This window comes from Gigantopelta aegis, chromosome 4 (genome assembly GCF_016097555.1).
Source record: "Gigantopelta aegis isolate Gae_Host chromosome 4, Gae_host_genome, whole genome shotgun sequence".
NCBI classification, from domain to species: Eukaryota; Metazoa; Mollusca; class Gastropoda; order Neomphalida; family Peltospiridae; genus Gigantopelta; species Gigantopelta aegis.
In genome coordinates, this window is record NC_054702.1 from 26,176,736 (window position 1) to 26,202,372 (window position 25,637).

A 25,637-nucleotide genomic window follows, 5' to 3' on the forward strand; every position below is an offset into this window, starting at 1 on the left:
TATGCGCCTGCGACGCACTGCAGTGGTCAATTCAAGAGGTGGTCATATCCGTTATTAAGTGGGTTTTTTTTTTTTTTAACCCCTACCACACTTGGTCAAAATTTCTCCCAGTTTCTGTTAACCTATGGCCATGATTTTTGCACCAAACGATGCATCATGGAACACTCTTTAAACGCATATATAACAATTATTCCCCCGGTTTGTTTTCATCAAGTTATGTTCAAGCAAAGTTAGCGGAAGTTTCTTATTTTGTTCAGTATATATATATATTTTTTTTTAAATAAATATTTATTATCCCAGATCAGATAGCAGTGTCGGGGTTGAGAGCCCACAATCTCAGATTTACATACATATCCATGTTCTAAGAAACAAAAACCAACAACCCAAATATAACGAAACTCACAAAAACTCATTCATACACTAGTTCAACACATGCATTTATATACATGGGCGGGATTTAGCTCAGTCGGTTGAGCGCTCGCTTGAGGTGCTTGTGCTGCAGGATCAAACTACCTCAGTGGATCCGTTCAGCTAATTGGTTTTTTTTCCTCATTCCATCCAGTGCACCAAAACTGGTCAAAGGCCGTGGTATGTTCTTTCCTATCTGTGAGAAAGTGCATATAAAAAATCCCTTGCTGCATTATGAAAATGTAGCGGGTTTCCTTTATTGACTACGAGTCAATGTTTGGCATCCAATAGCCGATGATTAATATATCAATGTGCTCTAGTGGTGTTGTTAAACAAAACAAACTTTATAAACATAGGGTCAGAATATACAAGCAGAACACACATACCAGAACGCACAGATTGAAACAAATTATTTAGACATATCTATATATATATAAAAAAAGTCATAGACCGTGATCTATGATACAAAAATATATCTTTATGATGTGGGACTTAAACGAGAATACAGAAAATAGCAAAGAAGAGGAAAAAAGAATCGGAAGAAAGAAAACAAAAGAAGAATATAGATCTGGTTAAACCGATTTGAAAGCAAAGTAATTGTTCAATCAGGATCAATGGCAGTACATGTACTTGTGATAATTTCTCGTTCCAGCCAGTGCACCACGACTGGTGTATCAAAGGCAGTGGTATGTGCTATCCAGTATCCTGTCTGAGATGGTGCATATAAAAGACCCCTTGCTACTAATGGTATATGTAGCAGGTTTCCTCTCTAAGACTATATGTCAACATTACCAAATGTTTGACATCCAAAAGCTGATGATTAATAAATCAATGTGCTCTAGTGATGTTAAACAAAACTAACTTTATGATCGTTTTGTTATTCAGTATTTGTGTGTAGCCATGGTCAAAATCAAGGCCACAAGTTTAGAAGTCAAACTAAAACTATTGGCCAAATTCTCATTTGTCACAGAATAACAAATGTGGATGAATAACAAAATGTCAGCGGTTAAAATGCCAACGGTTTAAATGTCAATGGTCAAAATGTCTGGAAAAAACCCATCAACAGTCAAAATGTCAACTACATGTATTTCCCCACGATAACCCACATACACGCGTACAGGTTTACATTTTGACCCAGATACCACGTTGATGGTACAAACATTTTGTCCATTGACATTTTGTTCCACAACATATTGACCAATGACATTTTGTCCATTGAGATTCTGTCTGCACACCAACAAATATACATGTCGGAGGAAAAATCATTGTCGGACAAGGACGTGAAAGTGAAACTAAGGTAGCAGTATGCAGTTAGCTCCCCTGTACAGCCCGATAAATCGATCCCAAGTAGAATTGTGGTTTTGTCTGACCAGCCAATGTCAGAACATTTATTGTTAGGACCAAGAATGGTTTGCATAACTAAAATATTATGTTGTTGTTGGGGATTCACTGGATGGATATGTGACTGGGTGCGAAGATCGAGGCGCGTCCTTCAACTATGTAAATTTACTCATGATCATATGTTTACTTCCTGGAAAAAATACTTCCTTATCAGGCTTATGGGGCTTATCAGTTTTGTGGCATGTGAAACTGAAACTGAAAGAAGGTAGTAATTCTTTTTAAGTTGCCATATTGTGAAAACGTGAGTAGCTAAACACATGTTGAAATTGTGTGTTTGTTTTTATTATTATTATTATTATTATTATCATTATTTTAAGGTTTAGACGCTTAATACCTAAAATTTTAGGTATATATGTGTCATTTACCACAACTCTCGGTCGAGGATGACAAAAAGGTTGTGTTGAAATAACTATTATTATTATGTCCTGTTGGTCATTGATTTTAGACACAGTATTCTATTATTAGTCCCTTACCGGTCCAAATGGAGTGGACTAGTCTTGCCCCCATCCTGTCTGCCATATATATAATTATATATATATATATATATTTTTTATTTTTTTTCCCGGACTTTAAATTTCACAATGCGACCAGATATTGAGCTGAAATGTTTTATACATAGCTTTACCATATACTGTTACAGATCAAGTTTGACTTATGTGGCAATTTACCAATTTGTGAGAGAATTATGGCCCTTCAATTTAAGAGATATGAAAATTAGTTTTCTGAACTTTTTTTTTCCGCAATGCCTAAACATATTGAGCTGAAATTTGGTCTATAGGTTTATCATACTGTTACAGATTAAGTTTGACCTTCAAGGCTATTTACTAATTTTCACAGAGTTATGGCCTTTAAGCTTAGGAGATGTCAAACTCTGTTGACTCTAAAGATACCTGAACCTCTTTTGGATATAGGCATGTTAATAAAGTAACAGTAACAGTTGGCCCCAGTAGTGGACATGTACGTATTGCTTGAGGGTTTTCACTGTATAATATTAGGACAAGAAAAAGTATGTTTTAGCTTCAAGTATAGTTCACCAAGGTAAACATCTACGGTCCGTTTTTTAACATTTCAGCAAGAAACACCACAATAATAACACTGGCATAGGAAACGGGGAGGGGGTCACTTTTCAGATATTTTGCTTTATATTTGCTTTATAATAGTGTAAAAGTGTAAATATAAAAGTGTGCTCCCCCCCCCCCCCCCCACACACACTTTTTGGCACCTTCCTGAATAAATATCGTGCCGAAGCCATTTATCTTAATGAACTAGCTTCAAGTAGTGAGGCACAGACCTGCCCCCACCCCACCAGCTAGCACATCAGTTCCTAAAGTCGTGAGAATCCCTAGTATGTATATGTAATTACAGTATCAAACCTGATCAGGAAATGTAATTCATATAAAAGTCACTTGACCCATGATAAAAACTACATGAATTAACTCCCTGTGTTCTGCAATGTGCATTTACCCCAAAAAGTGTGTATTTAATGAAATAAGCACAGTTGATGAATTTATCAGGATACTTCTTTAAATAGAATATGTTTGAAATATCGCAGGTTTTAAGTGACAGATTTCAAACCAATACAATGAAAATTTATACATCTTATATTTGCTGTGTGAATGTTTTCAAAGATTCAATTAAAACACATTGCATTATAGTGTTATGATGTTATGATGAAGGAAGGAAGGAAATATTTTATTTAACGTCGCACTCAACACATTTTATTTATGGTTATATGGTGTCAGACATGTGGTTAAGGACCACACAAATATTGAGAGAGGAAACCCAGTCGCCACTTCATGAGCTACTCTTTCCGATTAGCAGCAAGGGATCTTTTATATGCACCATCCCACAGACAGGATAGTACATACCACAGCCTTTGTTACACCAGTTGTGGAGCACTGGCTGGAACGAGAAATAGCCCAGTGGGCCCACCGACAGGGATCGATCCTAGATCAATCGCACATCAGGTGAGCGCTGTACCACTGAGCTACATCCCACCCATGATGTTATGATGATGTCACTTTACATCAGTTTGAGTGTGAATGAAACGATGTTATGATGATGTCACTTTACATCAGTTTGAGTGTGAATGAAACGATGTTATGATGATGTCACTTTACATCAGTTTGAGTGTGAATGAAACGATGTTATGATGATGTCACTTTACATCAGTTTGAGTGTGAATGAAACGATGTTATGATGATGTCACTTTACATCAACTTGAGTGTGAATGAAACGATGTTATGATGATGTCACTTTACATCAGTTTGAGTGTGAATGAAACGATGTTATGATGATGTCACTTTACATCAGTTTGAGTGTGAATGAAACGATGTTATGATGATGTCACGTTATATCAGTTTGAGTGTGAATGAAACGATGTTATGATGACGTCACGTTATATCAGTTTGAGTGTGAATGAAACGATGTTATGATGGTGTCACTTTATATCAGTTTGAGTGTGAATGAAACGATGTTATGATGGTGTCACTTTATATCAGTTTGAGTGTGAATGAAACGATGTTAAGATGATGTCACTTTATATCAGTTTGAGTGTGAATGAAACGATGTTATGATGATGTCACTTTATATCAGTTTGAGTGTGAATGAAATGATGTTAAAATGCATTGCATTACCACCATTCAATTTTAATGCCATAGGAGCAGGACATAGCCCAGTGGTAAACTGCTTCCTGCGTGGTCGGTTTGGGATCGATCCCCATCGGTGGGCCCATTTGGCTATTTCTCATTCCAGCCAGTGCACCACAACTGGTATATCAAAGGCTGTGGTATGTGCTACCCTATCTATGGGATGGTGCATATAAAAGATTCCTTGCTACTAATGAAAAAATATAGGGGGTTTCCTCTATCAGATTATATATGTCAAAATTACCAAATGTTTGACATCCAATAGCCGATGATTAATAAATCAATTTGCTCTAGTGGTGTCATTACACAAAACAAACTTTATTTTTAACCAAATGTTTGACATCCAATAGCTAATAATTAATAATCAATGTGCTGTAGTGGTGTTGTTAAACAAAACAAACTTTTAAGTGCCATTAACACTGATTTCCTTACACAGATATAAGGAAATCAGTGTCAGGTTGTTTTCAGTGGGAACAAAGCTTAAGATGAAATATAACCCTGAAGATCTTTTCCTTTTGTAGAAAAAAGTAATCTTTCAAAGACACAAAGACAAGGATGACTAAATAACTGCATGTGGCTACAAGATGGAAGTTGACAATGACGATGTCGATCATCCGTTTATTGGAAGGGCATATTTCCTAAATTCATTACGCGATGCTTGGAGGAAATACCGAGTGTTTGGAATCTTTGGTCAGAAGTCTGTTGGCAAGTCGAGGACGGTGAATGAATTCTTGAAGAGACTTCAGTCTGATGTTGGAGATGGAGATGGAGATGTTGGCAGTCTGATGATCAGCTCTGTTGACCTGCAGGGTGTCACGTCCATGGAGACTCTTCGCTTGAAGATTTTACTTCTGCTAGGTTTCATCAATGAGGTCAGGAATGATGCCGATGACTGGGTCTTACAGATGTGTAACAAAATTAACACTGACATTACTCATGCCTACATACTGTCATTTGACAATGCTGAAGATTGCTTGAACCACACAACAATGAAGAGTGAATTTGTAGCAACTTGCAGTATGATTATAAAGAATTGTCAAAATACTAGAATAATTTTTTCATCAACAACCAAAATTGCCCATGGCTTTCCTTTTTTCTTCTGGCAAGAGTTACCTCCCATGAACATTACAGATGGGTCAAAGCTTGTCAAGTCCATTGCACCTGATGCTGATTTTGGAGAATATCTTGAAAAAATTGTTGAACTGTGTTGTGGACTTCCATTAGTATTAACTATTGCAGGTTTGTATAGCTTGTAAATCTGTGTGTCTGCACTCGGTAATGTTGATGAGAGGATAACCCTCCTGGGCTAATTTGAGAAAAGAATTATGCATATATAATTTTCTGTCTGTATCTCTGGTCTCTAACATTGTTTATGTTTATCTGAATCTGTGTCTGTCTCTCAAGCTGTGTTTATTTCTATCAACATTCTCCCTCTTTTGCACTATCTATACATGTATATATCTTTGTCTGCTAAATATGTCTGTCTTAATTCTGTTTGTCTGTGTGTGTTTTTAACATTTTGGCTGCCCTCTATTGCTTTGTTTGTATATATGTCACTCTATCTGCAAATTCTGTCTCTGTCTCTGTCTCTCTCTCTGGGGTTGTCTCTCTCTTACTTGCTATGTTTGTCAATATATATATCTACAAATTGTGTCTTGTCTTTATAATTGATCACTTTTTCTCTCAGGATGTGAGCTGGGCCAGCCAGAAGGAATATCGTTCACTCCAGCAGAGATGGTTGACATCCTCAGTCAGTGTAGACTTAGAGCACTCAGTTCAGAAAGCTATGCTTCAGAGGAACAAGTTGGTATGGTATCATTAGAATTATGTGAAAACATGGCACTCAGTTTCATATGAACTGCTCTGTTTGCAAACCTAAATTGACATTAACCACCATTAGTTTACCTGCTGAACCACTAAAGGTTGCAAAGTGTTTCAAATTATTTTCAAAAATAATTCTGAATACTTGAGAAATACAATATCATTTGCAAATCAACTTGTGTCATGATTATGTTACCAGTTATCCAATTATAATTCACTATTGGTTACCTACTGCAGTGAGGCGTATAATCATTGGCATGCAAAATAGGTGGCAGTGTCTAATGTGAACCCAACATAACATTAAAGGGCAGCCCTATATAGCAACCTCAAATATCATTACCAAATGTAAAATGTTAACCGATATACATTAGCATCAAGTTCAGCCAGTGATCGAATGTTACTCTAATGTTCATAAACTATTTGATTGGTTTCTGACGTGGCCATTTAGTTTACAGTGATGCATATAAACCAGTCTAGTGATCTGGCTGAACTGGACCTGGATGATTGGAGCAAAATTATTTGTTGCTACAGAGCTTCATTCTTTTCTCCATTCTGTCATCTTTTTACTTTTTGTCAGAACTTTAAATTAAAAAAATAAATTTATTAGCCAAATAATAACAATTAACTCAGAACTGTAATGTTGTCTTGGGTAACATTAATATGTAATAAATTATGTTCATTATGGAAATAATTGGGTTTTTTAACAGGATCTGTTTACAGGAAGTTTATTGAACGGCTAACGAGTGAATTCCAGCAGAGACTTGCAGTGTTGGGATACATTCCAGGATCCTTCACAGACGTGGAGGCCAGTCAACTACTGGGTATGTAATGTGTTGATCAACTACTGGGTATGTAATGTGTTGATCAACTACTGGGTATGTAATGTGTTGATCAGCTACTGGGTATGTAACGTGTTGATAAACTACTGGGTATGTAACGTGTTGATCAACTACCGGGTATGTAGTGTGTTGATCAACTACTGGGTATGTAATGTGTTGATAAACTACTGGGTATGTAATGTGTTGACCAACTACTGGGTATGTAATGTGTTGATCAACTACTGGGTATGTACTGTGTTGACCAACTTCTTGGTATGTAATGTGTTGATCACCTACTGGGTATGTGATGTGTTGACCAACTTCTCGGTATGTAATGTGGTGATCAACTACTGGGTATGTAATGTGTTGATCAACTACTAGGTATGTAATGTGTTGATCAAGTACTGGGTATGTAATGTGTTGATCAACTACTAGGTATGTAATGTGTTATCAGCTACTGGGTATGTAATGTGTTGATCAACTACTGGGTATGTAATGTGTTATTAGCTACTGGGTATGTAATGTGTTGATCATCTACAGGGTATGTAATGTGTTGATCAACGACTGATTATGTAATGTGTTAATCAACTACTGGGTGTGTAATGTGTTGACAAACTACTGGGTATGTAATGTGTTGATCAACTACTGGGTATGTAATTTGTTGATCAACTACTGGGTGTGTAATGTGTTGATCAACTACTGATTATGTAATATGTTGATCAACTACTGGGTATGTAATGAGTTGACCAACTACTGGGTATGTAATGTGTTGATCAACTACTGATTATGTAATGTGTTGATCAACTACTGTGTATGGTGTTTATCAACTACTGGGTATGTAATGTGTTGACCAACTACTGTGTATGTAATGTGTTGATCAACTACTGTGTCTGTATGGTGTTGATCAACTACTGGGTATGTAATGTGTTGACCAACTACTGGGTATGTAATGTGTTGATCAACTACTGTGTTTGTATGGTGTTGATCAACTACTGGGTATGTAATGAGTTGACCAACTACTGGGTATGTAATGTGTTGATCAACTACTGATTATGTAATGTGTTGATCAACTACTGTGTATGGTGTTTATCAACTACTGGGTATGTAATGTGTTGATCAACTACTGTGTTTGTATGGTGTTGACCAACTACTGTGTATGTAATGTGTTGATCAACTACTGTGTTTGTATGGTGTTGATCAACTACTGTGTATGTAATGTGTTGATCAACTACTGTGTTTGTATGGTGTTGATCAACTACTGGGTATGTAATGTGTTGACCAACTACTGGGTATGTAATGTGTTGATCAACTACTGGGTATGTAATGTGTTGATCAACTACTCTGTATGTAATGTGTTGATCAGCTACTGGGAATGTAATGTGTTGATCAACTACTGTGTTTGTATAGTGTTGATCAACTAATGGGTATGTAATGTGTTGATCAACTACTGTGTTTGTATGGTGTTGATCAACTACTGGGTATGTAATGAGTTGACCAACTACTGGGTATGTAATGTGTTGATCAACTACTGATTATGTAATGTGTTGATCAACTACTGTGTATGGTGTTTATCAACTACTGGGTATGTAATGTGTTGATCAACTACTGTGTTTGTATGGTGTTGACCAACTACTGTGTATGTAATGTGTTGATCAACTACTGTGTTTGTATGGTGTTGATCAACTACTGTGTATGTAATGTGTTGATCAACTACTGTGTTTGTATGGTGTTGATCAACTACTGGGTATGTAATGTGTTGACCAACTACTGGGTATGTAATGTGTTGATCAACTACTGGGTATGTAATGTGTTGATCAACTACTCTGTATGTAATGTGTTGATCAGCTACTGGGAATGTAATGTGTTGATCAACTACTGTGTTTGTATAGTGTTGATCAACTAATGGGTATGTAATGTGTTGACCAACTACTGGGAATGTAATGTGTTGATCATCTACTGTGTTTGTATGGTGTTGATCAACCACTGGGGTATGTGTTAGTTAGTTACTGGGTATGTGTTAGTCCGTTACTGGATATGTGCTAGTCAGTTACTGGGTATGTGTTAGTTAGTTACTGGGTATGTGTTAGTCCGTTACTGGATATATGCTAGTCAGTTACTGGGTATGTGTTAGTTAGTTACTGGGTATGTGTTAGTCAGTTACTGGGTATGTGTTAGTTACTGGGTATGTGTGTGTTAGTTACTGGGTATGTGTTAGTCCGTTACTGGGAATGTGTTAGTCCGTTACTGGGTATGTGTTAGTTACTGGGTAAGTGTTAGTCCGTTACTGGGTATGTGTTAGTTACTGGATATGTGTTAGTTACTGGGTAAGTGTTAGTCCGTTACTGGGTATGTGTTAGTTACTGGGTATGTGTTAGTTACTGGGTAAGTGTTAGTCCGTTACTGGGTATGTTTTAGTTACTGGGTAAGTGTTAGTCCGTTACTGGGTATGTGTTAGTTAGTTACTGGGTATGTGTTAGTTACTGGGTATGTGTTAGTTACTGTGTATGCGTTAGTTACTGGGTATGTGTTAGTTACTGGGTAAGTGTTAGTCCGTTACTGGGTATGTGTTAGTCAGTTACTGGGTATGTGTTAGTTACTGGGTATGTGTTAGTCAGTTACTGGGTAAGTGTTAGTCCGTTACTGGGTATGTGTTAGTTACTGGGTATGTGTTAGTCCGTTACTGGGTATGTGTTAGTTACTGGGTATGTGTTAGTCCATTACTGGGTATGTGTCAGTTGCTGGGTATGTGTTAGTTACTGAGTATGTGTTAATTACTGGGTATGTGTTAGTTAGTTAGTTACTGGGTAAGTGTTAGTTACTGGGTAAGTGTTAGTCCGTTACTGGGTATGTGTTAGTTACTGTGTATGTGTTAGTTACTGGGTAAGTGTTAGTTACTGGGTAAGTGTTAGTCAGTTACTGGGTATGTGTCAGTTACTGAGTATGTGTTAGTTACTGGGTATGTGTTAGTTAGTTAGTTACTGGGTATGTGTTAGTTACTGGGTAAATGTTAGTCTGTTACTGTGTATGTGTTAGTTACTGGGTATGTGTTAGTCTGTTACTGTGTATGTGTTAGTTACTGTGTATGTGTTAGTTACTGGGTAAGTGTTAGTCAGTTACTGGGTATGTGTTAGTTACTGGGTATGTGTTAGTCCGTTACTGGGTATGTGTTAGTTACTGGATGTTTGTTAAACAGTTACTAACCAATGCTATGTTGTCAGTAGTAAGGAGGCCTATATAGCATCATGACCTACTTTCTCATGACATTGACATACTTTTCCATGACTTTGACATTGGTGCAAGCCAGAGTCTGGTCCTTGGCATCAGGTGCACATTACTTTGAAGAGGACAGCCCTATAGCCCACTGATTACCTGTCTTCTGGCCTGGTAGCCCAATACTCTGCCGTGCGAGGGCTAGATGGACATTTGTACACTTATGGTTGCTTTCTACTGCCAGAGAAATCTCTACAGTGAAAACAGTGAAAACAGGGAATGGCTGACTACCACACAGTAGACAAAGATTCCTGCTCTAATACAAAAAAAATTCTAAGTTTAATGCTAAATACCATGACATTGATCATTTTAGAGTACACTGATAACAAATATTTTTCATAGTAACCACTAATACACACACGACAGGAAGAAAACTGTCAACAACACCTACATATTTAACTGTAGCATTATTAAACGGGGTGTGTTCCATACCAGGCATACCCACCTATGAAAGTGACTATGAAGAAGATGAAGAGATAGAACCTTTTCTGAAATAAGTAAGAAAGATGGAGCTTTGTGATACATGTAGTCTGATCTTTTAAAGTCAGGAGCAACTTGCAGAGACATTTGTGTTTTAAAACATGTGATGATGAAAAAGAAGAGCTTTTTCCCAATCTGGGCCTCCTTACTACTGTCATCATCCCAGTGAATTTGAATGGTCCATGGTATAATTTCCACACTACTATCTTAATTTATCTCATGCCACTGATTTCCTATTCAAGATAATCAAGTTTGACTCTATGTTTTCCCATGCAGCTCATCATACTACTAATGAAACCCGCAAGGAGACATTAAGACCCCTGCTGAGACGTTACATGATAGAGTTTCAACCTAAAACCAGGAGATACAACATCCATGGTATTCTACAAGACTGCCTTGAAGTTTATTTCAACATTGAGAACCTTGCTGGTAAGAAAGATTAAGCCTATAGCTACATGTATAACACCACTGCACACATCCAGAAGAATTGCTACATATAACAGGTGCATGTGCAGGAATTTATGCAGAGGGGGGTCTAGATGGTGGCAAGCAGAGAGAATCAAGACATCCTGACTGGAAAATACATTTAAAAAAGAAAATTCATTTGACCAAAAAACAAATGCAAATCGGGGAAGAATATTTCAAAATCTTAGGTAACTGGAATGTGGTTCAGTTGATGTTGACCACAAATTGATTGTTTGTTTGTACAAATTATATTTGCATTGTTTGGATGATCTTGAATTTTTAAACTTAATTATATAGAATATGAAGGTTCACCACAGGGAAGGAAGGAAGGAAATGTTTTGTTTAACGACTCTCAAAACATTTTATTTACGGTTATATGGCGTCGGACATATGGTTAAGGACCACACACATATTACGAGAGGAAACCCGCTGTCGCCACACCATGGGTACTCCTTTTGATTAGCAGCAAGGGCTCTTTTATATGCACCATCTCACATACAGGGTAGTACATACCACGGCCTTTGATATACCAGTTGTGGTGCACTGGCTGGAACGAGAAATGCATATAAAAGATCCCTTGCTACGAATGTAAAAATTAGCGGGTTTCCTCTATAAGACTATTTGTCAAAATTACCAAATGTTTGACATCCAATAGCTGATGATTAATAAATCAATGTGCTCTAGTGGTGTTGTTAAATAAAAACAAACTTTAATCTTTAAAGATCGGACTCTAAATGTTTTATAAGCATGGGCCCTGGAGTACCTGCAGTCCGGTCCTCAGTGTGATTGCTATAATCTGTAAATGTTTTATAAGCATGGGCCCTGGAGTACCTTCAGTCCAGTCCTCAGTATGATTGCTATAATCTGTAAATGTTTTATAAGCATGGGCCCTGGAGTACCTTCAGTCCAGTCCTCAGTATGATTGCTATAATCTGTAAATGTTTTATAAGCATGGGCCCTGGAGTACCTTCAGTCCGGTCCTCAGTATGATTGCTATAATCTGTAAATGTTTTATAAGCATGGGCCCTGGAGTACCTTCAGTCCGGTCCTCAGTATGATTGCTATAATCTGTAAATGTTTTATAAGCATGGGCCCTGGAGTACCTGCAGTCCGGTCCTCAGTGTGATTGCTATAATCTGTAAATGTTTTATAAGCATGGGCCCTGGAGTACCTGCAGTCCGGTCCTCAGTATGACTGCTATAATCTGTAAATGTTTTATAAGCATGGGCCCTGGAGTACCTTCAGTCCGGTCCTCAGTGTGACTGCTATAATCTGTAAATGTTTTATAAGCATGGGCCCTGGAGTACCTTCAGTCCGGTCCTCAGTGTGACTGCTATAATCTGTAAATGTTTTATAAGCATGGGCCCTGGAGTACCTTCAGTCCAGTCCTCAGTATGATTGCTATAATCTGTAAATGTTTTATAAGCATGGGCCCTGGAGTACCTTCAGTCCGGTCCTCAGTATGATTGCTATAATCTGTAAATGTTTTATAAGCATGGGCCCTGGAGTACCTTCAGTCCGGTCCTCAGTAGGATTGCTATAATCTGTAAATGTTTTATAAGCATGGGCCCTGGAGTACCTTCAGTCCGGTCCTCAGTATGATTGCTATAATCTGTAAATGTTTTATAAGCATGGGCCCTGGAGTACCTTCAGTCCGGTCCTCAGTATGATTGCTATAATCTGTAAATGTTTTATAAGCATGGGCCCTGGAGTACCTGCAGTCCGGTCCTCAGTGTGATTGCTATAATCTGTAAATGTTTTATAAGCATGGGCCCTGGAGTACCTGCAGTCCGGTCCTCAGTATGATTGCTATAATCTGTAAATGTTTTATAAGCATGGGCCCTGGAGTACCTTCAGTCCGGTCCTCAGTATGATTGCTATAATCTGTAAATGTTTTATAAGCATGGGCCCTGGAGTACCTTCAGTCCGGTCCTCAGTGTGATTGCTATAATCTGTAAATGTTTTATAAGCATGGGCCCTGGAGTACCTTCAGTCCAGTCCTCAGTATGATTGCTATAATCTGTAAATGTTTTATAAGCATGGGCCCTGGAGTACCTGCAGTCCGGTCCTCAGTGTGATTGCTATAATCTGTAAATGTTTTATAAGCATGGGCCCTGGAGTACCTGCAGTCCGGTCCTCAGTATGATTGCTATAATCTGTAAATGTTTTATAAGCATGGGCCCTGGAGTACCTGCAGTCCGATCCTCAGTATGATTGCTATAATCTGTAAATGTTTTATAAGCATGGGCCCTGGAGTACCTTCAGTCCAGTCCTCAGTATGATTGCTATAATCTGTAAATGTTTTATAAGCATGGGCCCTGGAGTACCTTCAGTCCGGTCCTCAGTGTGATTGCTATAATCTGTAAATGTTTTATAAGCATGGGCCCTGGAGTACCTTCAGTCCAGTCCTCAGTATGATTGCTATAATCTGTAAATGTTTTATAAGCATGGGCCCTGGAGTACCTTCAGTCCGGTCCTCAGTGTGATTGCTATAATCTGTAAATGTTTTATAAGCATGGGCCCTGGAGTACCTGCAGTCCGGTCCTCAGTATGATTGCTATAATCTGTAAATGTTTTATAAGCATGGGCCCTGGAGTACCTGCAGTCCGGTCCTCAGTATGATTGCTATAATCTGTAAATGTTTTATAAGCATGGGCCCTGGAGTACCTTCAGTCCAGTCCTCAGTATGATTGCTATAATCTGTAAATGTTTTATAAGCATGGGCCCTGGAGTACCTTCAGTCCGGTCCTCAGTATGATTGCTATAATCTGTAAATGTTTTATAAGCATGGGCCCTGGAGTACCTGCAGTCCGGTCCTCAGTGTGATTGCTATAATCTGTAAATGTTTTATAAGCATGGGCCCTGGAGTACCTGCAGTCCGGTCCTCAGTGTGATTGCTATAATCTGTAAATGTTTTATAAGCATGGGCCCTGGAGTACCTGCAGTCCGGTCCTCAGTATGATTGCTATAATCTGTAAATGTTTTATAAGCATGGGCCCTGGAGTACCTTCAGTCCGGTCCTCAGTATGATTGCTATAATCTGTAAATGTTTTATAAGCATGGGCCCTGGATTACCTGCAGTCCGGTCCTCAGTATGATTGCTATAATCTGTTTTTTTAATTGTGATGTGTAGAAATATACGCTAATGCTACTGTTGTATGTTCATTCCTGACTTAATTATCATTGCTATGTAGTCTCTCTTTTTTTTGCTTTTTTTTTTTGCTATGTAGTCTCTTTCCTTGAGATGTGTAAAAGTATGCAAGCACTACTGCCGTACATTCAATCTTGCCTTAGTATCATTGCTGTACAATCTCTTTCCTTATGATGTGTAAAAATATACAAGTACTACTGCTGTACATTCAATCTTGCCTTAGTATCATTGCTGTACAATCTCTTTCCTTATGATATGTAAAAATATACAAGTACTACTGCTGTACATTCAATCTTGCCTTAGTATCATTGCTATGCAGACTTCTTTCCTTATGATGTGTAAAAATATACAAGTACTACTGCTGTACATTCAATCTTGCCTTAGTATCATTGCTATGCAGACTTCTTTCCTTATGATGTGTAAAAATATACAAGTACTACTGCTGTACATTCAATCTTGCCTTAGTATCATTGCTGTACAATCTCTTTTCTTATGATGTGTAAAAATATACAAGTACTACTGCTGTACATTCAATCTTGCCTTAGTATCATTGCTGTACAATCTCTTTCCTTATAATGTGTAAAAATATACAAGTACTACTGCTGTACATTCAATCTTGCCTTAGTATCATTGCTGTACAATCTCTTTCCTTATGATATGTAAAAATATACAAGTACTACTGCTGTACATTCAATCTTGCCTTAGTATCATTGCTGTACAATCTCTTTCCTTATGATGTGTAAAAATATACAAGTACTACTGCTGTACATTCAATCTTGCCTTAGTATCATTGCTATGCAGACTTCTTTCCTTATGTGTAAAAATATACAAGTACTACTGCTGTACATTCAATCTTGCCTTAGTATCATTGCTATGCAGACTTCTTTCCTTATGATGTGTAAAAATATACAAGTACTACTGCTGTACATTCAATCTTGCCTTAGTATCATTGCTATGCAGACTTCTTTCCTTATGATGTGTAAAAATATACAAGTACTACTGCTGTACATTCAATCTTGCCTTAGTATCATTGCTGTACAATCTCTTTCCTTATGATGTGTAAAAATATACAAGTACTACTGCTGTACATTCAATCTTGCCTTAGTATCATTGCTGTACAATCTCTTTCCTTATGATGTGTAAAAATATGCAAGCACTACTGCTGTACATTCAATCTTGCCTTAGTATCATTGCTGTACAATCTCTTTCCTTATGATGTGTAAAAATATGCAAGCACTACTGCTGTACATTCAATCTTGCCTTAGTATCATTGCTGTACAATCTCTTTCCTTATGATGTGTAAAAATATGCAAGCACTACTGCTGTACATTCAATCTTGCCTTAGTATCATTGCTGTACAATCTCTTTCCTTATGATATGTAAAAATATGCAAGCACTACTGCTGTACATTCAATCTTGCCTTAGTATCATTGCTGTACAATCTCTTTCCTTATAATGTGTAAAAATATGCAAGTACTACTGCTGTATGTTCAATCCATCTTAGTATCATTGCTATAATTTCTTTTCTTGTGATGTGTAGAAGTACAAAAACATTACAGCTATACGCCCAGCTAGTCCTGCCTTTATTAGTATGATTGCTATGATATCTTTCCCTGTGGTGTGTAGAAGTACGAAAGCGTTACTGCATTACGTTCAGTCGGATTCTTCGTGAACTGAGTAGCCACAGTGAGACAGCGGAATACATGAAGGCATATGCTGTGTTCATCCAGGAATATCCCAACCTCCAGAAACTTCTGACCGATGTGATGCACTCAACAGAGGAGATGTTTCCATTCTACATCGAAATGGCGGCCACCTCCTCTAATCTCATCATCGAGTTCTTTGGCAGTGAGTAGATTTTAATACAGTACAACACTGAACACTGGAATGTCATTCAGTGGTAGTAGAATCTTTATCTTCATATGTACTCAGGTCTAAAGCTGTCATTTATGAGGTTACCATATATGATTTGGAAGTTAATAGAGTAGGTAGGAATGATCAAGATAATTTGTGGCCCTAGAAATGATCTCAGCTTGCCATATATAGTTTTGTAGATATATGTCTGGTAGTCAATAATATGCTGGCTTTTTGTTGTCAACTACTTTGGTAAAAAATGGTATGAAGTCTTAAACAAGTTGGGGTAGGTAAGTATGTGAAAATAATTTTTAATTTGAGAAATGAAGAAAAAGAAATCAATCCAAACATCACAATCGACAGGTACATTTGCATATTTATGTAATAGAAAACAAAGTACAATGGTTAAAGGTTTGAAAATGAATATGAATAGTTTCTAAGTACAGGTGCAAGGTTTAAAATTGATAAAAAAAACAACCCAACAGAAACTTGATGTCATGAATGGCATTTGATGCACAATGATGTGCTGTATTAAAAGCTGGGTTCTTCTCCAACTTGGACTATTTAGACTTCAGCTTTAATTGTATTTTTCTATTTTGTAGATGAAAGCATCCTGTTTTTCACCAAATGTTTTGAGCTAGCACAGTTGTATGGGAAGCAGAAAGACCGGGCTCTGGCGATGACACACTATGGTCGAACTCTGACCAATGTCAAGGTGAGATGGGTCATGTGACTAGCATTGAGTAGTTATGGTAATAAAAATATTTTGTCTCTTAATATTGAAATCAATTTCAGTTACAGGATTAATTTTTGTGAATGGTATGGCTCCAAGTTGGAGCCTCCAACATCTAAGTGAGCACAGTGGAGAATCTAATCAGAAGTCTTTAAGTCAGTCTCCACCATGTATGATATGAATCAGCATGTCTCACACAGATGTTGCTGTTCCTCACACTTCTCTTCTAAATATTGGAGAACCTAGTGACATTTCATCATGGTTGTTTGGAGAACCTTTTAGTATATTACCAAGGGTTCGAAACTTGCTAAAAAATATGGTGGCCCAAAAAATAATGATTCTTGGGAAATTATGGTAAGCGAACCACGCGCAAGATTTTAATGTGGAATACAAATATTAATAGTAGCTCATATATTATAGCTCTAAAGAAGATAATATTATTTGGGCGACTAATGTCATTATTTTTTAAATATTTAAGTTTCGAGCCCTGATTACCTAATGACATTTCATCATGATTGTTTGGAGAACCTTTCAATTTATTACATGGTGACATTTCATCATGGTTGTTTGGAGAACCTTTCAGTTTATTACATGGTGACATTTCATCATGGTTGTTTGGAGAACCTTTCAGTTTATTACATGGTGACATTTCATCATGGTTGTTTGGAGAACCTTTTAGTATATTACCTAGTGACATTGCATCATGACTGGAGAACCTTTTAGTACATTACCTAGTGACATTGCATCATGACTGTTTGGAGAACCTTTTAGTATATTACCTAGTGACATTTCATCATGATTGTTTGGAGAACCTTTCAATTTATTACATGGTGACATATCATCATGATTGTTTGGAGAACCTTTTAATATATTACCTAATGACATTTCATCGTGATTGTTTTGGAGAACCTTTTAGTATATTACCTAGTGACATTTCATCATGATTGTTTGGAGAACCTTTCAATTTATTACATGGTGACATATCATGATTGTTTGGAGAACCTTTTAGTATATTACCTAGTGACCTTTCATCATGACTGTTTGGAGAACCGTTTAATATATTACCTAATGACATTTCATCATGACTGTTTGGAGAACCTTTCAATTTATTACATGGTGACATTTCATCATGGTTGTTTGGAGAACCGTTTAATATATTACCTAGTGACATTTCATCATGATTGTTTGGAGAACCGTTTAGTATATTACCTAGTGACATTTCATCATGATTGTTTGGAGAACCGTTTAGTATATTACCTAGTGACATTTCATCATGATTGTTTGGAGAACCGTTTAATATATTACCTAGTGACATTTCATCATGATTGTTTGGAGAACCGTTTAATATATTACCTAGTGACATTTCATCATGACTGTTTGGAGAACCTTTCAATTTATTACATGGTGACATTTCATCATGGTTGTTTGGAGAACCTTTTAATATATTACCTAGTGACATTTCATCATGACTGTTTGGAGAACCTTTCAATTTATTACATGGTGACATTTCATCATGACTGTTTGGATAACCTTTTAGTATATTACCTAGTGACATTTCATCATGACTGTTTGGAGAACCTTTCAATTTATTACATGGTGACATTTCATCATGATTGTTTGGAGAACCTTTTAATATATTACCTAGTGACCTTTCATCATGACTGTTTGGAGAACCGTTTAATATATTACCTAGTGACATTTCATCATGACTGTTTGGAGAACCTTTTAGTACATTACCTAGTGACATTGCATCATGACTGTTTGGAGAACCTTTTAGTATATTACCTTGTGACATTTCATCATGATTGTTTGGAGAACCTTTCAATTTATTACATGGTGACATATCATCATGATTGTTTTGGAGAACCTTTTAGTATATTACCTAGTGACATTTCATCATGATTGTTTGGAGAACCTTTCAATTTATTACCTAGTGACATTTCATCGTGATTGTTTTGGAGAACCTTTTAGTATATTACCTAGTGACATTTCATCATGATTGTTTGGAGAACCTTTCAATTTATTACATGGTGACATATCATGATTGTTTGGAGAACCTTTTAGTATATTACCTAGTGACCTTTCATCATGACTGTTTGGAGAACCGTTTAATATATTACCTAGTGACATTTCATCATGATTGTTTGGAGAACAGTTTAATATATTACCTAGTGACATTTCATCATGATTGTTTGGAGAACCTTTTAGTATATTACCTAGTGACATTTCATCATGATTGTTTGGAGAACCGTTTAGTATATTACCTAGTGACATTTCATCATTATTGTTTGGAGAACCATTTAATATATTACCTAGTGACATTTCATAATGACTGTTTGGAGAACCTTTCAATTTATTACATGGTGACATTTCATCATGGTTGTTTGGAGAACCTTTTAGTATATTACCTAGTGACATTTCATCATGACTGTTTGGAGAACCTTTCAATTTATTACATGGCGACATTTCATCATGGTTGTTTGGAGAACCTTTTAATATATTACCTAGTGACATTTCATCATGACTGTTTGGAGAACCTTTCAATTTATTACATGGTGACATTTCATCATGACTGTTTGGAGAACCTTTCAATTTATTACATGGTGACATTTCATCATGGTTGTTTGGAGAACCTTTTAATATATTACCTAGTGACATTTCATCATGACTGTTTGGAGAACCTTTCAATTTATTACATGGAGACATTTCATCATGGTTGTTTGGAGAACCTTTTAATATATTACCTAGTGACATTTCATCATGACCGTTTGGAGAACCTTTTAGTATATTATCTAGTGACATTTTATCATGGTTGTTGGAGAACCTTTTAGTATATTACCTGGTGATATTTCATCATGATTGTTTGGAGAACCTTACAATTTATTACCTAGTGACATTGCATCATGATTGTTTGGAGAACCTTTTAGTATATTACCTAGTGACATTTCATCATGACTTTTTGGAGAACCTTTTAGTATATTACCTAGTAACATTTCATCATGATTGTTTGGAGAACCTTTCAATTTATTACATGGTGACATTTCATCATGGTTGTTTGGAGAACCTTTCAATTTATTACCTAGTGACATTTCATCATGAAACCTTTCAATTTATTACCTAGTGACATTTCATCGTGGGTTTTACTAGACTCTTTCAGGTAGTACTAAACCAAATAACTTCCGGCTGGGTCAAAGTTTTGATAGAGAAGTGAACACCACAAGTTCTGTGATTGGTTATAAATGTGAGTGTGTTGGTTGTAAAAAATAATAGTTTCATCTGGGTAAAAAAAATTTGCAATTTTATTTCATCTAGTACCAATGTGTCAAGTAGCCTTGTGCTTGAAACATGTATGGGGTACCTGTAAAAAAAAAGTACTCGAATTTTGTGCGAAACTAGGGTAGTCATAGACGCTACCCGTTATCTCAGAAACGAGCAGCTTGACCCCCACTTTAAGTGTAAGGGGTGGTAGTATTTATATCCGTGGCGTTTGTCGGTTGATACGTTGCAGGTAGGAGTTTTAGCCACATATGTTACTATTGGATTTGATTTGGTAGTATACACCCTATATTCAGTGTATTACCTAGTGACATGGTTGTAGAATATATATATTTTTTTGTTCTTGACAGTCTGATTTTGTGGGAGGAAGAAAAATGTTAACAGAGGCAGTAAACATCCTGGAGTTGTCTCCCCCTACAGAGTCTCTGGCAACTGTTCTGCTTAGTTTGGGTTGGACAGTTTATCTCCAGGGCGACATTCCACAAGCTATTAAGTAAGTACAACTCTTTAAAACAGTACCTTTTTCAACTTTACCGAAGCACAGACTAATTTGTCACAGAAATTGTAGACACCAGGGACCTTGTCTGAAAAGATAGCTTAAAATAATAGTAACTATTTTCTTGCCAAGATTACACAACTTTCAGTAAATTATTAAATAAAATACAGATCAGTTGTTAACATCATTTATCCTGCAACCACTGTTTCTATTGGTAGATTATGATGACTGATTAAAGTAAAGTAATATATCACTTGTCAAGTGATTTATAAAACTATATACATGTACATTAACTTACACTGGTTTTCATTATATATGATTTTTAATAAACAAGCTAACTTCCCAGTATCTGACTGAATGAAAATGAAATCAGATACAAGGGAAGTTCACACGGTTTGTAAAAATAATGACATCTTAATGATAATAAGTGTAGTATTTTATTTATTACTCAAGCACTTTCAGTATGTAAACATTTTGGATCAATGAATGAATGAATGTTTAACGACACCCCAGACACCTCAGCACAAAAATACACAACGGCTATTGGGTGTCACAAATGGTAAGTATATTTATGTAAAACCACATGGGGGGGGGGGGGGGGGGGAGAGAGTATAATACAATATATAAAATCAAGGTAAGTATATTTTAAAACTTTGTATAAAAGTCAAAGTGTTTTAAAAAGTTTACAATTAATTCTGGATGGAATTTAAAAGATTCCAAAACATTTCTGTTGCCAAATATATCATTTCTCATCGGCTTGAGATGATCACACTCCACCAAAATGTGGTGCACAGTCAGTGTACACTGACAATGTTCACACTGAGGAGGAGGGTCCTTCTTTAAAATAAATGAATGCATCAAATATGTATGGCCAATGCGGCACGGCACAAGACTACTTCATCCTTCCTGCATCGCCTGTAGGATGACTGCCACTCTCCCAGGACTGCCTTGACAGAATGAAGCTTGTTCGCAACTGCACTGTCCCAATCGTCTTGCCAAGTCAAAACATTTTGGATCAAGGCAGAATATATCACAAGCCTTTGCTCCGCTGTTTTGAGAATTGAGTTCACTGGTTTGCAAAATAGTTTGTTATACTAATGTAAGAGTGACAATACAATTATCAACTAATAGGCCCAATAATATTTGTCAACCAAATAATCTAAATAACAATTTAATCATGCAATATTGGGTTTTTGCTGTGCATCAGGTAAGTGACCGAGTGTGTAAAATGGAGAAAACTTGAGTGTTTTCTCTTTTATAGATACATCACCTGTCCTCAAACTAGTGTATATTTCCCTAAGGATAGTAGTCTGGTTCGAACATCCCAACAGCCAATGGGATGGCCTAAAATTCTTCTACTGCGCACCCCTTCCTGTTCCGGTCATGTGACTGTAACTTCATTCTTTTCTCTGAGCGGATTGCACAAACTGGAAGTGGGGAGGCTGGGTGGGTATCATCTCTTGAGGACAGGTGATGTATGTAAAAAAAAAAGAGAAAAAAACACTCCAAATTTTCTCCATTTCTGTCCGCAAACTAGTGCAGCATTCAACAGTAGGCAATGGGTTCCATACCCCGAAGATGCACACGTCTTCTCCCCATGGACCGGTAGGAATCTGACACAGTGGGAAAAAAGGCCAGCCTTGGTTAGCCCATCCTCCATAGGATGCCCGTGCTGTTAGTATTGACAGTGGTAATGGTGGCATCCGTCAGTTGTGTGGAGGAAAAACGAAGCCGTGTAGTACATATAGACTCGCAATTTCGTCCTCCAACAATTGGGTTGTGACAGGGTGGGTAAGTGTAACCTCCCACGCCATTCTTGTGTTAGTAACTGCAACAATATTGTGGGTGCATCGATCAGAACATTGAACCAAACAAACAACAGTTTTTTCTAACTAGTAAACAGTGAATTGTTAGTTCAGTTGGGTGGAAACAGTTCGTCAGTGTGCAGTACAGTAGACTGACTAGTGTTATCCTAGCAAAAGCCTTGTCACCAACCAGTGCAAAAGTCACCAACTGTTGATTCGCTGGACATCTCGGGGTGTTAACGAGAGCTTGTGATGCGACCACAGGACCCAGATGATGGAATCCCTCGACATCTTCGTTGGATACATCTCACAGATAGTAGTTGGCGAAGAATGGAGTCTGTGGCTCAAAAACACCCTGTTAAGATACTGTTAACAGGCTGTTGCAGTGCAGTGACATTGTGACATCATGACTGCAAGTGCACGTAGTTCATGCGGGTTAGCTGCCGACAGTGGAAGGAATCCCTCAGCTTGATATGAGCACAGGATCGTAGACCAAATCCAGGTAGACACTGTGTTCTGAGTGATGTCTTTCAAGTGGCTCTGGTTACATGAGAGGAATAGGCACTTTATATGTTTGCAAAAAGACTTAGTTCTCTTGATGTAATGCTTGAGGGCTTGGTCAGGACATAATGACAAGTCCTTGACATCATGGAAACCACAATGGAATAGAGTGTTTGGACAGGGTAGGTGCGAGGTGCTTGAGCAGGCATCTGGTTGTGATCACTATTTTGCTTGTTTTGTTTATAATGTAGTTTTTTGGGGGACATGAAAAGGTGCAACACAAAGGTATATAGTTTTAATAAGCAAAATTGTTTTCTTTTTTAAATGTTAAATCTTAACTTTCTGAAAACCCAAATATTGGATGGAGTGAGTTGTAGTTGTTAGCCCCTATTTTAAGTATATCAGTATCATGTTTGTTGTTTGTTTCTATTTCACTGATTGGGCATACATGTAGGACTAGACGTATAGGAAAATTGTTATTTGCAAAATGAATTTTTAATCATACAAACGACATACAGAATACAGATGTTATGGAAACAAAGCCATATTTTTTCTAACTGCTGATTATGATTTCACTGATTCAGGCATTTCAGCAGAGGACTCGAGGTTGTAAAGGAAGCAGAATGTGGAGACAGTCTTGTCCTTTATAGACATCTCAACTGTCTTGGTATTTCTCACAACTTAGAGGGTAAGAGGTTGTGCATTTTAAAGTGTGTTTGATGTTTGTTTAGTTTTTTAAATTAAAATAGGATTGGGGGTCTGACTCGGGATAGGGATAACCTAACAAATATGGTCAATTTTGAAATTTTTAATATTAACACCAAAAGTATAAAAAAAGGGGAAAATTGGGGTTAATAAATTTTGACTGAGCCCTTAAAGAGAAATATTAACATTTCTAACCTATATAAATTATTAATATAATATAATTTCGGGGCAAATTTAGATAGGCTGCTCTAAAATTAATAATAATTATTGAACAGTATTCATTAAGCCCATGGGAGGTTAGGAGGAAAACTACCCTGCCACCCCCCCAAAAAAAATAAAAATTAAATTAATTTTGGAAAAGGGGCTGCCAATCATATTCTAAACATTAGTGTGACCAGGTGAAGGTCAGGAGGGAGGCCCTCCACAAAACCTAAGGCCAAACCGCCTACCCCTATGGTCCCAAAGAATGCCGTAACGCCCAGCATCCCATCACCCCCCCCCCACCCCCCACTGTGTCCAACCGCAATTCAGTCCAATCCTGGCAGCTTGGTGGTTGTTTAAAAAGTTAGAACTTCCTAAACAGTTATGAATTTCATCGTTTGTGCCACTAGGAGAGTGACACAAAAGATCCAGCGATAGTTAATTTAGTGCTGGTCTGTCTGACAACTTCAAGTGAGTAAGAGGTTGCAGGTTTTAAAATGTGTTTGATCTTGGTTTGTCTGGCAACTTGGAGGGTCAGAGATTTCACATTTTAAAATGTATTTGAGGGTAAGAGACTACACATTCTAACATGTTTTTGACCTTGGACTGGTAACATCTTTGACTGTAGGAGACTGCACATTTTAAAATGTTTTTGATCTTGGACTGGTAAAATCTTAGAAGGTAGGACACTCTATATTTCAAAATGTATTTAACTGTGCCTGGTAACATCCTAGAGGGTAAGAGTGCACATTTAAAAATGTATTTGACCTTGATCTGATAACATCTATAGTGTCTTCTCTAGCTGGACAATAAAGTCAATTCTTGTATTTTTCTGATGGCGAACAAATGATATCTTGCCCCCATACCAATAGTTATGTCCATGTATACTCCTATTATAGCTGGATAAAAGCACAAAGTAGTTTTGAACATCATCTATTACACCGTATTTGGTCAACATTCACCTTGAATACTTGGTAGATAATCTCCCCTTTGTAAGGAATCTTGGAAACTAGAGATGGAAGAAAACTCATTCATTTCAGTGATGACATATGTTTAATCTGTTACTAACAGTGAAATTAACGTTAACTTGATCAATTTAATGATAAATCGTTTTGACAAATTCATTACAAGGGCAAAATTTATATGACAAAGTGACCCAAGGTTGTCGGTGGTCATTGTAATGAAGTGTAACTTTATATATACATGTATATTATACATCTCTCTATCTGTTCCAATTAAACTTCTTCATTTATATCATTTAGATACATTTTAAAACAACTAGTTGTAAGATAATATAAATGGTATCTGTAATGCCCACTCTCTCTCTCTATATATATACCATGTAAATGGTCTTGAGTGAATAAAGAATTGATTTCAGTGACAGGGGTACTTGTATGATTGATTTCAGTGACAGGGGTACTTGTATGATTGATTTCAGTGACAGGGGTACTTGTATGATTGATTTCAGTGACAGGGGTACTTGTATGATTGATTTCCCTCTAAAAATCCAGTTTCTATGTGTTGCTTATTATTACTATTATTATTATTTATTATTAATAATGTTGTTACATGTATTAGCAAATGATATTTTATTAGTATTTGAT

At 36.9% G+C, this 25,637-nt stretch overlaps 1 protein-coding gene across 2 annotated transcripts in view; it reads left to right on the forward strand.

Moving 5' to 3' along the window:
- Positions 1 to 1,750: 1,750 nt before the first annotated feature.
- LOC121370282 overlaps positions 1,751 to 25,637 on the forward strand; it is a 30,149-nt gene continuing 6,262 nt past the window's right edge. The window contains exons 1-9 of one of the 2 annotated variants that reach the window (XM_041495418.1): positions 1,751 to 2,014; positions 4,979 to 5,696; positions 6,145 to 6,264; positions 6,986 to 7,099; positions 11,123 to 11,275; positions 16,089 to 16,310; positions 16,919 to 17,031; positions 20,676 to 20,818; positions 23,712 to 23,815. In XM_041495418.1, the coding sequence (XP_041351352.1) occupies positions 5,042 to 5,696; positions 6,145 to 6,264; positions 6,986 to 7,099; positions 11,123 to 11,275; positions 16,089 to 16,310; positions 16,919 to 17,031; positions 20,676 to 20,818; positions 23,712 to 23,815 (1,624 nt within the window). In that variant the 5' untranslated portion in view covers positions 1,751 to 2,014; positions 4,979 to 5,041. The remainder of the gene's footprint in view (positions 2,015 to 4,978; positions 5,697 to 6,144; positions 6,265 to 6,985; positions 7,100 to 11,122; positions 11,276 to 16,088; positions 16,311 to 16,918; positions 17,032 to 20,675; positions 20,819 to 23,711; positions 23,816 to 25,637) is intronic. The other variant, XM_041495419.1, reaches the window with a different exon arrangement.